The sequence below is a fragment of the Rhamphochromis longiceps genome, linkage group LG6, assembly GCF_057381845.1.
Source record: "Rhamphochromis longiceps isolate RC_006_pf linkage group LG6, R_longiceps_female_GT1.1, whole genome shotgun sequence".
In the NCBI taxonomy this organism is placed as follows: Eukaryota; Metazoa; Chordata; class Actinopteri; order Cichliformes; family Cichlidae; genus Rhamphochromis; species Rhamphochromis longiceps.
In genome coordinates, this window is record NC_140562.1 from 37,550,462 (window position 1) to 37,567,755 (window position 17,294).

The 17,294-nt window shown below is 40.6% G+C and overlaps 1 protein-coding gene across 1 annotated transcript; it reads left to right on the forward strand.

The window, feature by feature from the left end:
- Positions 1 to 1,223: 1,223 nt before the first annotated feature.
- Positions 1,224 to 5,426, forward strand: inab (internexin neuronal intermediate filament protein, alpha b). The gene is made up of 3 exons (XM_085410563.1): positions 1,224 to 2,315; positions 2,819 to 2,943; positions 3,026 to 5,426. Exons 1-3 carry the CDS (start codon positions 1,269 to 1,271, stop codon positions 3,297 to 3,299), a joined length of 1,446 nt encoding a protein of 481 aa, XP_085266689.1. The 5' UTR covers positions 1,224 to 1,268; the 3' UTR covers positions 3,300 to 5,426.
- The last annotated feature ends 11,868 nt before the right edge of the window (positions 5,427 to 17,294 follow it).

Genomic DNA, 17,294 nt, shown 5'->3' on the forward strand with positions numbered 1-17,294 from the left:
GTGCAACTTAAGACTAAGGACAGATGCATTACTAGACACACCTTAAAGTCAAGTCATTCAACTAAAAACACTAAACAAAAGAATTCTTAATAGCAAACTGGAATTCAAAGTTCAAACAACAAAACCTTAGGTCCATGATAAGAGTATAATACCAAAATGAACACATTTAACTAGGCCCTATTTATAAATCATTCTTATAATGATCTTGCTCTGCCACAAATCACGATAATAACACCACTGTGAATGTGCCGCACTAAAATTTTTAAACACACTAGAATAAAAACACTGTGGCAGTTAATACGGTTCGGTAGTCCAGTTTGCTTGCAATGTAACGCTATTTGACAGCAGAGGGCAGCAAAGGCCTGTCAGTCGGATCCTGTTTGACCAGGCTTTATATATACACACTTTACCAAACAGAACAAATAACAATCAACCAGTCCGAGTAACCCTAGATATTATTTAAAACAGTTTTCTTGGAAATCTAACTCTAATTATATTTCGTGCAGCCTGCTACATTTTATGCATAACATATTTATTTTCAAATACAAATTTCTCATTGTGTTATACGCATGTTTAACACAAGAAAAACGCAGGGCTCGCTCTTGATCTGCGTTAAAATAATGGGTCATATTATTTAAATAGATGCTATTTGGAAACTGCAAGCAGATGTGTTGTATGACGTCAGTACTGTGGTTTGGGGAAGAGTGTTTTACGGATGTTACCTGGCTGCACTGCAAGTAAGTAAGTTTGCAAGTAAACTGCACCGTCATCGTCATTCTGCGTTAATTAAAAACAGCATAGAATTTGTAGACTGGAGCGGATTAGATGAAATTCCGTTTTCAGAGATTTTTCTCAGCAACAAAAACGCTGAAGATGGGCTGCAGGAAACTGTTGCTAAAGGATGTCTTATACGGAACATTTGTTACATGTTGTTAGCTGTTTGTTTTAAATAAGCAACAAGCGATCAGACGCGGATACATCACCACTGCGCCAAAAAGGACAGTTCCATTTGCTGAAAGAAAGAAAAAAAAAAATAGAGTAAACCGTGCACATCTGGAGTGATGTCATATTTAGAATATACCTATCAACGAAAAATCTAGTTTACAGGAGTGATTTCCGTTCATTCGCATATGCACAGTGGACTGCCTGACGCATCTGGAACAAACTAAGTCCGGATGTTACCGTTGGGCATTAATTAGTGATTGGGTCGACACCCCTATATAAAGGAGACGCGCCCACTGCTCTGCTCTGTCTCCACACAAGCGAAGATGAGCTACGGATCTGAAGTCTTTTCCTCCTCCTCCTACCGGAGGATTTTCGGGGATTCTCCCCGTTATGCATCCTCTCCATCGCGCACGGTGATGAACGTGGCCTCTCGCGGAGGGTACCGGTCCTCCTCCCTATCCCGAAGCAACGTTTCGTCCCTGGGCTCTTTCAGCAGAAAGTCTGGCCGCTCCTTCTCTCCTATGCCAGTGGAGTCCTTCGACCTGACACAGAGTAGCGTCCTCAACAATGAGTTTAAAATCATCCGCACTAATGAAAAGGAACAAATGCAAGGTCTTAATGACCGCTTTGCAATGTTCATCGAGAAAGTGCGCAACTTGGAGCAGCACAACAAAGTGCTGGAAACAGAGTTGACTGCTCTGCGACAGCGTCATACCGAGCCGTCCAGGCTGGCAGAGCTCTATCAGCAAGAGATCCGCGAACTGCGCTCCCAGCTCGACGAACTGAACGGGGAGAAGTCCCAGCTGATGATCGAGAGGGATAATATTGAGGACGACCTGCAGAAGCTCAGGGGGAAATATGAAGAAGAGTTCCGCGCCCGAGAGGAGGCGGAGGCCACCCTCAAGGCTTTCAAAAAAGATGTGGATGATGCTACCATGGTGCGCCTGGACTTAGAGAAGAAAGTGGAATCCCTCCTGGACGAGATCAACTTCCTCAGGAAGGTGCATGAGGAGGAGGTGGCCGAACTGACGGATATGATCCAGGCTGCACAGGTGTCTGTTGAAATGGAGGTGTCCAAGCCGGATCTCACCTCCGCCCTCAAAGAGATTCGCAGCCAGTACGAGTCCATGGCTTCAAAGAACCTGCAGTCCGCCGAGGAGTGGTACAAGAGCAAGTTTGCAGATCTTTCCGAGCAGGCTAACCGTAGTAACGAGGCCATCCGCGCCGGCAGGGAGGAAGTGAACGAGTTCAGGAGGCAGCTGCAGTCCAAGACTATCGAGATCGAGAGTCTGAGAGGAACCAACGAATCTCTGGAAAAGCAGCTTCGGGAGATGGAGGACAGACACAATATGGAGATTGGAAACTATCAGGTAATTCTGTTTTACTTTTTTTTTTTACGCTTATCATCGGGTTTCTCCTGCAATGATATTCGGCTGTTAAATAGCAGTCTCGTAAAAGTTTCATTTAAATTGATAGTCTACTATGTGTGTAGTGTTTAGTGACAATACCGCAAGAATAAGATCGGGACAACCGTTTTTTGCCGGGCTCTGTCCGTGGTGCTGAAACTAGTTCCTTCGGGATAGCGCGCTCAGCTGCATCTGACAACGCCCACTGTCAATGCTCTAAGAAAAAAAACAACAAAACAAACGACTTTAAAACAAGAAAACGCTCGATCCAGAGCTTCTTACTAAAAATAAAATATTTACTATTTATTAATACATTTCTCAAATTCTAGCCTACACCATGCCCATTTTAATAATGGGATTGACAGAGGTCTTTGTCTGTCTGCTGCAAGACATGTAGTCACACACATTGTCTTCACCTTTTAAAATATGTAATTCTGGCCTACTTTCATTTTTAATTTTCTGCTCAGGAAAGCATGGCAGAGCTGGAGAATGAGCTGAGGACCACAAAGAGTGAGATGGCTCGTCACTTGAGGGAGTATCAGGATCTGCTTAATGTCAAGATGGCACTGGACATAGAAATTGCAGCATACAGGTATGTTTCTTGACACCTCACCACTTGCCTCTCTCATTATATAATGTCTTCCTCTAACACCTTTTTATGACCATTTCTGCAGGAAACTACTGGAGGGAGAGGAGACCCGCATCGGGACAGGCATCACCTATCCCAGTCCCTCCATAAGTGCTGGACCTGGGCAGGGCTACAGCTACCAGACCCGCATTTACACAAGCTCTGGCAAGAGCTCCAAGAAGGAGGGAAAGGATGACGAGCAGCTGGAGAGCAAATCCGGTGGGAAGATGTCCCAGCGTGAAGTTTATGAGGAGACAGTAGTCACCACCAAGAAGATGGAGAAGCAGCAAGACGACATTCCCACCAATCAGAAAAACTAAGAGCCTACTGTAAGCCTGGTGTTGACCCCTAAATCTTCCCTTTGCCTTGCAAACCCATACCTCTTCATCCCCCATCCCAAAAGCATAGTAAGATTGTCTTTCATATCTGAGCTAGTGTGTGTTGGATGTGATTAGAGTGCAGGATCTACAGGTTTGTTTTATGTTGGTGTCCTTGTCCCCTTTGACCCCCACAGGTGTTCCCCCCATCAAGGGAAATCCATTATACCGCTATTATAACCGACACATCATGCAAAAGTCCAGTACATCTGTTCTCTCTTGTTCTCTCTTGTTCTCAGCTTCAAACAATATCAAGCACTTAGGTAGCATCTCTTACAGGAGTATGGTCTTTCACAGTACATTATTCTACTGGTCTTTCTCACTAATCAATATGTACGGACACACAGTAGATAATAACAACTCCGGTTGTGCATTTCTTCCACAAACTGTGAATTATTCTCAACACATTCCACACTATGCCAAAAAGATCTAAAACACATCAGCTGGTATGGGTCTCTACCCACAATAGGAATATAATGATTTCTCTTTAGTAAGTACATAAGAAACCAGCTAACAATAATAACAATAATTAATAAGATGAACAATATTAAATGATAATGTCTTACTGAGCCAACATTTTGAGCCTTTTTAGTGCAAAGAATATCCTCCTTAAATCAAATGTTTGCACAGACAGTTCTCTTTTCATTGCAAGGGATTTGAGCACAACCCAAACGGCTGAAGGAGTCGAGCACCGACCCTTTTCGAATTCCTGGAAAAGTTTCACTAACAACAATATATTAATGTAGCTCTTTGAGTAAGATCAAGACTTAGGACAAAGACAAAAATATATTATTCAGGCATAATGTGCATGGTGTACGAAGATGTCATGCTTGCATGGAATTCATCAGCAAATTACTCATTCAACACATTTTTGTTGTATGAAGTTAAAACTGCCGACTATGTCGAGCATCATCATGCACAACACCTTTTAATGACTGCATTAGACATGTGTTTGTTAGGCCTTTAGGTTAGATTTGAGACTTTAGAGAATGGAGCAAACATAATAAAAGAGTCTTTTATAAAGTCAGTTGAAGACTGAATTATAAATTATGCTGTAGCACAAATGCACGAGTTTCACAATGATCCAGCGATTGAGGTGTGATAAATTTTACACATCAGCTGCATAACAACATTTCCCATGAAGCACAACCCAAGAATTAATACCATATCAGTCACCCTGAAGAAAACAGTGTTGACAAAACTCTAATGATTTAGTTGAAGCGTGCCATGCCATGATGTGTTTAGAACGTCTCAACTTTTTTTTTTTTTTTTTTTAACTGTGGCCATGACTGGATAAAATGTCTGTTGTAGTGTGACCTCACCACTAGAAATCCTTCAGTAGCTTAAGAGACTTGCAGCTTGTTTTCTCTGCTCGTGCACTGCCAACTCTAACACAGCTATCTTTATTCTCTTGCTGCTGGTCATGGTGAATAATGCCCTGACAAACTGCACTAACACTAAGAATGGTAACAAAACCTACTGATAGTACTGTACTAAGTGTGTTTGTGTCTCTACACAGTGGCCTATCATAACTGGAATTATGTGTTGAGTGAGAACAGCAAGTCTGCAAGCCGGGCATTTTGATTTTTTTTCGTAGAATAATGAATTGTACGAATTATAGCGTCAAACAGAAGAAGTTATAAACACACTGAATGAGTTGCTAGTGGTTGCAAATGTCAAGCCTTTATCCTTACACTGTAAACCAAAAGAGCTTTCATGGATGTCTAAAGAAAAATATTGCGTTCGCAGCACTGCCAAACTTTTCTAAATGCACGTGCTCTGGAAAATGATGATCAGTATATCACCAATTCAAAACCAACAATCAATATTTAGCCATACTGTAAAAGAAATACTGTAGGATGTAAAATGCCTTAAAACACCAGCAGCTTTTGACCATGTGTTTGATGCATACGACTCTGTTCAGTGGGGTGTTTAACCGTTATATTCTCTTTCGTAGTGTTTATCATAGCTGCAGTGACAACAAAAGCATATGGATTGAATGTAGTTGACATGCTTTACTCTTTACTATTATTATTATTGTATTGCTGTATGACACCATATCAATAAAACCTTGAAATAATTTTGGCTGCATGTGATTTCATTATGTCTCTTTAAAATGACGGGGAATGGTTTCCTACTGGAAGGTATGCAAAAGTTGAACGCAAAATATTTCTACTCACATAGTTGTCATTATTCATCTATGCACACATCATTCGTGTCTGTTTATGCACCCTATTGATGAACTGGATATTTCCTAATCTATGATCAATAACAAGCTCTTAAACACAGTCCTGATGGAAAGTCAGATTTTTTTTTCTGCGTAGCATTTTTAGTGGGAAAAAATGTTATAATTATGTCCAAGTTACACTTAAAATGTAGGCATTTAATACAAAATATATCAACAAATAATTTAATAACTAACAAATAAGGCATTGCACAGGTCAAGACAAAGGAAATCAGAGGAAAAAACAAAACAACAAGTGACTGACAGATGAAAATCAGTTTTGAGGGTCAGTATTGTTTTATAAATATTTCTCTAGGGGAAAAAAAGACTGGCTGGCTGGAAAGCAATGTCACCTTGAAGCTTTTAAGAGGCCCAGGACCAGGAAGCTGTGCATCACAGAGATATGATGGATTACCTAAGGCTGTACTGTGCATTGACCCTTGAACCCCCAATCCCTGCCCCACACACTCACACAAACAGAGACCCAGACCCTTTGACCTTGGAGTCTTTGGACCTCACGCATTGTCCTTAATTAGCCCATCTTGCCTTTTGCGCACTGATTGTGCGGGACAGCTTCAGCACCGCGTGTGCATGCATGATGCACATTGCAGTTCTTCAAAGATTTATACCTCTGCAATGCTGCTGAATGGAAGTCCTGAGGTGAAATACTGTAAAAGCCCTGTTACAAAACAGCCCTCCCTCTGATTGCTTCAAACTTCAGGAGTGCTTCAACTTTCTATTTTGAGATGCACCTTAGCCACCCTGTCCCCACTTCATAACCGCCACAAAAAAGAAAAAAAAAAAACCATAAGAGCTTTACGAGGCTATAAAAGAATGTGAAATATTGTACTACCTTCCATTGTGTAAAGGATTCTTGTGGAAACTGCGTCCGATCTGGGATTAATTTGAAATTTACTGCTGAATGCTATGAGAGCAGGTTGAGCCTGCACTCCCACTGCAATCTATAAGCATTGCAGTTGGCTGATTTCTCAAGTGTGTCATTTTTTAATGATTGAACACATGCTTATATTACCATACCTGCAGTGCTGTTTAAACTTTGTTTTACTGATTGTAATAAAATACAACAAACTGAGCCAAAATACACAGAAAAACACAGTTCCTCCAGTGATTCCTTACATTTTATTATGGCATCACTGGTACACCAGTAATACATAGAGTTAAACTGTGAAAAGTTTAGGCACAGAAAGATTACATTCTCATCCATCATGCAGTACAATCAGGGAAGCATCTGATTGTGTCCAAATTCTTTATTTGTTTTAAAATACACAATACATTGTTGCCATTGTTTATTAAAACATTATCACTTACATAACTCATGTGGTGAAGAACGTTGCTGTGAGCAAGGTAAAAAGTTTGATTCCCAGCTGCTCCGTATGATGCTAATGCCTGTAAGATGGTGCTGTTGAGTTTTTGTCTGAATGAATGAATGAGACTGTAAAACACTTATTAAATATAATACTATGAAATGCAGACCATTTACCTTGAATAAACCCTTTCTCTGTGTTGAAAAATGTCTCTAGATGTCTCATACATCCTTTTACACACATCTACTCATCATTCAACCCTCTAATATAAAGTCATTTTAGGCTCTCCCTCTGAATTTTTTAATTTGAGAAGTATTACTAAATATTATATATACATATAGATCCCTCACTGACTGTGGCAACTCTTCTTATTCATGCCTTCATCTTTGCAATCTTGAAGAATAAAAGGGCCCGTGCTGAGGGAGAGGCATGTTTTATGTACTGTCTGGTGATTGCAGGGGTGTGGTGTGGGGTGGAAATGAGAATCAGGCTGTGCAGCAAGCGAGCTTTGCCCATAAATTTCACCAGTTTGTCAGCTTCTCTGGATCAAAGCCATTCCTCTTCACTGGGCTGTGGTGTCAGCTCTGCAGGCATATTAAAGTCTGTATGCGTGTGACCTTTCACACAGAAATAGACATCCAGAAAACCAAAAATGACCAGCATTTCATTGACCTATTTATTTACAGTTTCTAAATACATCTGCTACAATGTGTACAGACAGAACTGTTTGTTTTATGGTTTAGTGTCGCAGGTAACGCAGTAACATCATCTGTTCTTGTGAGGTGAACACAAAAAGAAGACTCAGCGGCAAACTCACAATCTCCGTCTTTTCTCAGTCATTGCATTGGTTATCGTTCAATAAAAATGGTGGATATGCACATACATCCCAGTTATTGTACCAGTAAACAAAGTGTTAATCTGAGTTAGTGCTGCTGTTGCCTTGGAATTTGTTGCTAGTGTCTTGCTGTGCTCCTGCAGCCTTAGGGAGTGACCGCTCTCAGAGAGACAGGATTCCTCTCGTCTAGACAGAATAGAGGCAAAGAGCATACAGATGAAAAACAAATAAAAAAAAAATGTGAATAAGACAAAGAAAATCAACAAATTCTTGAGCATAATTTTACCACATTTAGGATAATGGATCCTTGAGGTAGGTACCAATTGAGTGATCCTAAACTGTCTGTCAGCAACAATTAATTCATTAATTAGCAATTAATTAAACAACTTAATGTTCAGTGGAGAGATATATTTCAATTTTGCGTGAAATGTAACAATTTTCCAGTCTGGCACAAAGTGCTGAATCATTCTGTGGTGCTCCCTGTTAACCAAGCCATGACTGTGTGTTCTCTCTCTCTTCGTCTGTGCTAATAATAGCAGAGACAGAGCCAACAGAGCCAGACAGCCAGACAGACAGGGTGAAGGAAAATGTTTTTCCCTGAACAAAGAGGAACGTCGAAGCTTTTTTTGACCTCACTTTCAGCTTCTGTGAGGATGGATGAGTGGTACTGGGACTGTTCAACATGAGACATATAATTACATTAAGTGCAAAGTCTGTTTCAGTAATCAGAAAATGGTAATCAGTAATCAAAAAACCTAAAATATATATCAATCAATGTTTATATTTTACACCTACCTGTGACAGAGTCTACATTCTGGCTAAATTACTAACTTCTTCTTGTATATAGACTGGACAGTTGTTCACCTTTTGAAGAAACTGATGATAGTGGATATAAGTAAGCCTATCCCTGCTGCTGTAGGGTGAGAGGTGGGGTATATGCTGGACAGGTTGCCAGTCTTACACAGGGTGGATAAGGATATATTGATATATGATATATTTTAAGATTTGCATCCTTTATCTTCAAGAGTACTAGTGCTTGTTTGCTGAATATATTCCAAGGACACGCCCCTTTGAACACCACTCTACCTTTGTCTGGCTCATTTTTAAATTATATACGATGTACTGAATAATTGCTGGTGTCTATATCTGACAGTAAAGGTATTTATACATTAAATACAACTCTATGAAAGCCTAATAAATCAAGCAATTACAACATCTCTTTTTATATAATGTATGTATATACATAAAAGAAAGATGCAAAACCAAGACCAAATAAGATCGATTACATTTTCATAGCGGCTTTTCAAAATTCAAACCTTCCTACCTTTTTTTTGTTTTTGTTTTTTAGAAAGATGTTGTCTATCAAACAGCCAAAAATAACACACAATAAAAAGCAGTACACCGCGAGACTCTCCTTTCTACCCTTTCATGTGAAATCTCTTTCTCTTTTCTTCAGGTGTGATTCATCACTTCCTTCAGTGATTAAAAGGATATAAGGAGAAAAAAAAGTTTCACAGATAAGACAGGAAAACTTGAGATGAAATGGTAAAATTTGTCTATCTTTAGCTTTCAGGTGGCTGGATCAAAAGGCGGTGGAGGAGCAGGAAGGTACTTGGAGAAGCTGATGTGTGCATCATAAGTAGCTGAACTGAAGCTCTGCAGACTGCTACCGATGCTGCACTGGATGCACCTCAGGCACAAAATGTCACTGTGGAGATACATCTAGTAAATAAATAAATAAGAAATGTGTATGCCCTTCAGAAATTTGAAACCACTTAGGAATATTAGGGGCGGGGGCACCTAGACCCGGTTTGTAGAGTACGCTTGGGGAGTGTGATCGTGTGTACAGTGTCTCTCTATGTCTGTCTCCACGTTGGTTGAGTGTGGAGTAAGTGCATATGAGAGCATGAGGGTGGGAATGGATGTTTGTATCTGTGTGTGCCTGTATGTCTGTGTCTATATGTCAGGTTGGGTGTCAGGCGCCACCTCTCTGGGGACATCTCAGTCCCTCCAAGGTTTGGAGGCCTATCTCCCCCTACCACCACTTCCCCTGCCAGTGGCGGACCCCCTCAGACATCGGTGCGTTGGTGGTTCTTTGTGTCCGGGGATGGGCGTCCAGGTACACACCGGCTCACTCCTTGGTGGCCGCTTATCGGGGCCTGGAGCCTGGGGCTCACTCGGGCCACTTCGGAGGTGGGGTGCCCCCGGCCTCTCGGCCTGGGGCTCGGTCACTCAGGCGCAGCTGGCTGCCGGCGGAGCTCACGGGCGCGTCACTGCAACCCCCCCTGGCTTCTGCTCCGCGGCTGCTGAGTGAGCCCTCATCTGGGACTCTCCTCAGCTCTTTCCGGGACAGTGGCGCAGCTGCCCCTCTGTTGGTCTTCCTTGGTCTCTTGTGTTCTGGGGGCCTCTGGATGTCTGGAGTTTTGATCTCCTCCACACCTGCTTCACGCCCTGGAGGACGGGGCTGTGGCCCCCCCACACCCTCTAGCAGATTATTACATGAAGGAACCTTTTAAAAAACAAAAAACAAGCGCGTCCATGCTCACAGGTGTACACACGGGTGATCACACCCACAAACTACACCCTTTTTGGCTCCTACCTCAAAGCACACTGTGTTCTGTTGATCTTATGTGCTGCACAATAATGTTTAACATTTAGTATTTACTGTCATATTCCCATATATCATTGTGATGTTGTTTATTCTATTACTCTTGTTCTCTTCTGCTTGCTTTCTTTTTTCTTTCTCAGCAGGTGATCCAGGTGATTGATATATGCATTTTTTTTTCTCTGCCCGTTCTGTTGGTTTTTGTCTTTTGCCCTTCTCCCCCGTCCCTCTTCTCAGCTGTTTCTCTTTCCCTCTTTCTTTCTCCCCTTCTTTCCCCCAGTCAAGTCTGTCCTGTATTCAGTAAGTGAAAATAAAATAAACAATAAAAGGTGAATCAAATGGACCATTACGGCAAGGCTGGGATGGTCAGTTTGGTAAAGTAAATCCGTTGGGCATCTTTCTTTGCCTTTAGACAACAATTCTGATGGCAAAAGAGCCAAACGGGACAGGCCAAAAAAAAAAAAAAAAAAAAAAAAGGAATATTTTTGAAAATCCTGAGATTTTGTTTACTGCTTTCTTACGACAATTACGATGATGATCCTCTGGTTTCTATTAATATCAAATCAATATGTTCATAAAATTGTTGCCAATTTCAGAAATAATACTTCTCCTGGCAGCACCATTTTAGGGCTGCTTTACTGCATTTCCTGCATAATCATCACACAAAGGACCAATTCTAAGTACAAAGCAATTAATTATCTGCATTCTTTGGCCTTGTATAACACAGAAGAGTATATTTGCAACATTTTTAGACAAATGCACATCTCTGAAGAGTGTGCACAATGTTCCAGTGTCCTAAAATGTTCCCTCAGCTATTTATGAGGTAAGAGCTATGTGCTGCCGCCATCTAATCCATAATAGAGCAGCTGCGCCCTTACAGGGGCTTCATTCAATATCTATCCTACAGTGTATGACACAGCATTTAGAGAAAAAGAAAGGCAGAGAAATGCAACAAAGATGAAGTAAACCTGATGTTAAGAAGACCATCCTCGAGCCATAAGATCAGTCAGAGAAGTGAGGGTGTCAAATGGAATAGTTAATCATAAGAAGCTCAAAGCACGAGTGAGGACGATGCCTCTGATCAGTTTCAGATGAATCGTTTTTAGTGACTGTTGCTGAGAATTCCCTTTCTTACTTATCCGGGAGCTTTAAAGATATACTCAGATGGTCTGATCGGTTTAAAGTTTTCATAAAAGATGAAATTTTCTCAGAAATGTATTCTAGTTTTTTTTCCTCTTTCTTGTTTCTCAGCCATAGTGATGAAATATTAAAATGACATCATCAAAGTCGGGATATTGAATGCCTTCTTTAAATCTGGTTCAAAAAAAGAAAGGAAACAAAAAGAAAAGGCAAAGAAAACCATGAACATATTTCCAGAGGTAATATTAAAAGATGCACTTATTAAATCAGGTAGTTTAATAATAGCCTTTGCTTTGCATAATTGGGTCTCATCAGAGAGCATTGATTTCCTTTGCAGCTGAACAGGTGTGGAAATAGGGTCAGAAAGAGCAAATTTCTATCATTAATCTTCAGGCTCTCTATCCAGAGGACTTAAAAAAACAGGACTGACTATATTATGGTCACCATTAATAACAGAACATCAGGAATATCTTAATAAAATGTCACTATTACTGTATCTCTGTGTAGAAGTTACATATTATAAAGGCAAATCACATTAGAGATACATATCTTGGATGCATCTGAGATCATTTCCTCATTCATGCTCCCTTGAAAGTGAGTTTTATGCAAAGGATTACATGGTCAACTTATTGGTAAAATACAATTGGCAGCATAGAAGGTTTGAGTTGCTGTACAGTGCTTATGGAAACCAGAGGGATACGCAGAGAAACACTACTAGTAGTTATTTTTCAAACCAGCTTTTTGTTTTCCTAATATATAACTTGACTCAAAATTCAAATAAAAAATACTGAATAGTTCAGTTATTTCTTTCACAGCTCCCTCTAAAGTCTTGATATGTGGGAAAGGATTACTGTGTAACCTTGGGAAGCTCTCATAAGATTGATTTGTTTGTATTTTAATCTTTTCATTGCAGCTTTCTTACAGATCTGGTCAAATAGACATTTCTTACTTATTAAAACTGAAGCTGTAACTGTGGCTTTGACTTGTTTAATGAGGGTTTTGCATCTTAAACTCCCGTGATACAGCAGCTCTACTTAAAGAGTAAACATCATAAGGTGGTTTTTCTCTTTACCACACGATAGAACAGCTTTGAGGTTGTCTTCTTGTCCGGTATCACACTAAGAAGGACATTACTGTATGAGATATACATGAATCCTTACAGTGTCTCCGCAGTTTTGTAGGGATGTGCAACGGAGGAGGTAAACACATAAAAGGGACACAAAGGGACACTCTCCTCCCCCCACGAAACGCTGTGGAGCCTGAAGGCTGGCAGAGTAAAGATTACCTTTCTCCAGAGGCCAAATTATTGACAAATCTCCCATGCTCCACAGAGTACAGGCCTTTGCAGTCTTCAAACATGCAGGCACACACTGGGGAGCTTTGAGGTGGAGGCTGGGGGCTGGCTGAAAGATGCAGGTCTCGTCCCTAATCCTCTCAGTTCTCTGTTTCTACCATTCATCTATTAGGTGCAGGAATAATAGTGACATGTGCCCTTAATGAGAGGTGAGGGTAAGATATTAGATTACCAGCTGATGCAAGCCGACCTTCCCCTAGCAATGACTGACTGAAACACTTATATGTAGGCACACGAGTGTCCTCTACCATGCTCGTTTGCTAAAAAGCAGTAACACCTAATAGAGAATCCCTACACCAGACTGGAATCTGAAATTACTCTAGCTTATTTCTCTCTTGCAGTTCATCAAAATGCAAGGCACATCACTGCTGTTTAAAGCATGAAGGTCAGTCATGACTGAAAATGTCCCCCTGACAAAGTAAAATGCTTTAGGACAAGCAGAGAAAAATGATATGCACACATGATACAAACAGATTTTTTTCAAATATTTTCTGATGAGTTTGTCAGATCAAAATTGGTGTTGGCAGATTTTTTTTGTAACCATAAAACATAAAACTTGCTGGTGTGTTTTTTTAATCAGTAAACATTTTCAGTGGAGAAGAGCTACAAGATAACCCTACCAAAACAAAGTGATTATACCGTATTGTTTAATTTTGAGAAATAGGCTTATTTGCTTTCTTGCTTTGGGTTACATGAGAAGACAGCACTTTCATGTTTGTACTCTAAATATGAAGCCAGCAGGTTTACTTACAGTAGCTTAGCTTAGCATAAAGACTGGAAACAGTGACTCCATCCACTCCAGCTTTTATGTCGAACACTGCAACGAACTTCTTCACCTCTTCATCTACTTTGTTTTCAGTTTTTGCATTTTCATTGGTTCTTTTTTAAAGCATATATATATATTGAATCCTGAGGTGTAAATCTCATTAGCAGTTTAGTCTGATATTCCATTCTCCTGTAGCTGAGTTCAGTAGTAAACAACATAATTTTTCTGTTTCTTCAAGCGTTAAAGGGAAGCACGGTCGGCTCTTACAGAGCTGTCGCTGTATAGCTTGAGAGGAAATTTGCATATTTGCAAATTTGTTCAGCTTTCGCCTTTAATGCCGCTAGGTCCCTTTTAAATCTCTGTAGAGCAAACAGTGTTGTGAATGGAGTGGAAAAAACAAAAGACTTTCTCTGCACAATGATAAGAGGACTCTCAGAGTCAGATTTCTGTTTCAGTTTGACACAAAAAGACATTTCCTGTAAATATGTTGTTAGTTTTCTTCTCATCTTAACATTTAGGGGGGCTTGCCATGACATGCTTACCAAGTTTTTAATGTTACATACTGTCAGCCCTCACCCAGGTTACTCTTTGCATGTGATGTGTGGTTAGTTGGCATCATCACCTTAGTCTCCTAAGCCCATTTGAGCAGCAAAAGCTATTTCAACCTTGAAGGCTGCAAAGATGGATTTATGGACTGCTGCCGAGGCTTTCACTCTAACCTGCTAGCCACTGGTGAGTGCAGGGTGATTACAAGACATAATTCAAAATCTCATCATTACGAAGGCAGCAAAGAATGGCTTCACGGTGTTATGATTTTATAACATTGTCATTCCACGTAGATGAAATGGCTAGCTTAAGTTAGCGGAGCGGTTGCTCTCTTAATAAAAACAGAGACAGTTAGTGGAAGACAATGGCTGTTTTCATTAATCAAATGTCGTCATTAATCAAAGACATTGCCTTACTGATAGCGGTGGAGTGAGAGAAACCTCTGGACAGATGTTTTGTTGGATCATTGAGTCAATTAATGTTGGCACTGCTGCACAGACGGTGTGACAGATGTGAAAAATACTACATGGCTGCACCAGAAATGAAGGGTCTTTCTATAGTGGGCATGTGTATAGAAAAACATTTTATTTATGACATGTTAGTTACTTTATTTTTGATGAAAGGTTTGACTATCTATGAACCATGAGCATCTTTATCTGCAGCCAGGCTGTGAAGGCAAAGCCTAATAGAAACCTGGAAATATACATATGAATCATGTTAAAAAATAAACTTTAAACTGTGTTTGGATTTAGATGGCATAAACACTCAGGTACAACTGATCAAAATAAGAGCATCGTATGTATGTTTGCATCTTTCTTCCTGTCTTCCTGTCTTTGTCTGTCTGCCTCATATTCTCACTGCCGTGTTGCAGGTTGCAGCTCCATAGATTTCAAATTCACAATGCACTGAATGCCAATACTTCAGCGCTCTTGGCTCCACCCTTACTGCTGCTCTTCATCAGCCTCACAAATACATGCAATCCCAAGGTACCCTGCCTCTAGGCCCACAATCTGTGTGCATGGGTTTCTATGTGTGTGTGTGTACTTGGTGTGTGTGTGTACTCCTCCCTCCTCCCTCCTCCCCCAATCCCACATCTCCCAAAGTGCTGACTGAAGCCATTCCCCACCTGCTGGCAGTCTGCCCAGACCCTGATATACTGTGTCACTGTACACATATAAACAACTATTGATCGGATAGAAAACAGCCAAAGTATTCCATTATCTTGGCATGGCCATATTTAAAGATGTCAGCTCATGCTCAGCCTGAGGGACTTGAGATGCAGGACTCATTCAGGCAATGCTTCTGACCGGTAATCTGTTCAAATATTTACCGGCCACAATTAAGTGGACACAAAAACATCCGGCTAAGTAGTGTGTAGGCATTCCTAGAAGTGTCTTTGTGTTGTATATGTGGTTGTGCTGGAGTGTGCGTGTGTGTGTACAAAGGCAGCTGACCTATAGTAATCAATGGCCCCATAATTAGTGAGACAATCGATGGAGCAGCATGAGCTATTAATTAAAAAGCAGTTTAGAGGCTTGTGTGGTCTCATTGTGTGTAGACTGAGAGAAAATACACACACAGACCACTTTATTAGGAACATGCTGGAATCCAATACAGCAGTTCTACTGTAAATTCTATTTCTGGAAAGAATCTACAGTTTATTGCTTTACTTATTGGTTTGCATGTTTATTTTTGTGTGTAATGGCCTTTTTTAATGTTCCTAAAATAGAGAGCATATAAAGGGTGCTACACTGAGGCACATGTGTGTCCACTGGAGGTGGCCTAATACCCTACCACATGACCTATGCACCTTTGCATAAATGTTACTACACGTCCTGGCAGCACAGATAGGTCTGTTTAGTTGTTAACACGCCATGCAAACAGTTTTAATTAGCACAGGAAGGAAAGCTCTGTGAAACAAAATGAAAAGTTATTGTAACTATATCGGGGTAGTTATTTGGCCAGTGCAAATATATGTTGTTTTTCTCTGTTTTAAAACTGGCTCATTCAGTTTTGGCCTTATCTTCATCCTGTATTTGAATAAAAGAAACTGTTCAAGATTTTTTTAGTCCAACATGAACAGGTCAGAGCTCGATGATCAAAGCAGAGCAATGTCATAATGCTTCTGCAGCCAGTACTGCTGCACCTGATGTGCTAAGGCTCCGGTGCCAAAGGATACCTTGTGTGTAAAGAAGAGACACACGTACAGAATCTGACAAAATGGCATCATTTTACGCTCGGGGATAAGACGCATTGGCCCAATAAAACACCAGAACCTCAAGCTAAAGGTTCTTAGCTATATTTTAAGGGGGGCAGAGAGGTCTGCAAGGTTAAGCTGGTTTGTGCCAGAATGTTACATGAACTGTACCTTCACATGCTGTGTGAGATAATAACCTAATTGACTCTCCAATTGGTTCTCAGCGAGCCTGTCTTTTTTCATCAAGCAGCATAATTACAGGCTGTCTGGGTGTGAAAACGCCCTGTTATTGGCAAAGAAATGTCATGTTAATTCCACTGAATAATTTGCTTCCTTAATCTGAATCCTGTCATAAATGGAAACTGAGTAGATTCCGATTCCACTGGAGATAAGCAGCTTTATGCAAATGTCTTTTAGCAATAAAAAGACATCTAATCGACTTTTTTTTTTTACGCAGCAGTTTAGTATTTTAAAAAAATGGCTGTAACTTCAGGTGTGAGAATTTGACCCAGCCTGTGCATGAAATCTGGCTATTACTGTCTTTTCATGTGAATTTTACAGCGTGGGCTTCGGCAACACCGCGTCTGTCGATTGTTTCGTTTTGCACAGGTTGGCCAGTCCCCAAGGACATTCCCATCATCCTGTCCACCCTCCCCTCCTGGTGACATCGCATAGTGGTAACAAAAGAAAACCAGGTCCTCCCCCATTTGCTCTTTTGTGTCTCAGACACACATACAGACACACCTCAAGGTGAATAAAGGCTTTTCTTGACCATGCCATTTTTCTATATATTTATATGTTCTTAAGTTAGAGAGAAAATGAGTGCAACAGCTTGACTGTACAGCAACCTCAGTCCTCTTGTGCCAAGAAAAAAAAAAAACAGCTGAATGAAAATCAATGTATACTTTCAAATGGCAAATTAACTGATAAAGTACAATAACAAGGT

Coding starts and splice junctions, on each gene's coding strand:
- inab (XM_085410563.1), top strand. CDS start 1,269: ATGAGCTACGGATCTGAAGTCTTTTCCTCCTCCTCCTACCGGAGGATT. Junction 2,316..2,818: donor TGGAGATTGGAAACTATCAG/GTAATTCTGTTT, acceptor TTTTCTGCTCAG/GAAAGCATGGCAGAGCTGGA. Junction 2,944..3,025: donor ATAGAAATTGCAGCATACAG/GTATGTTTCTTG, acceptor CCATTTCTGCAG/GAAACTACTGGAGGGAGAGG.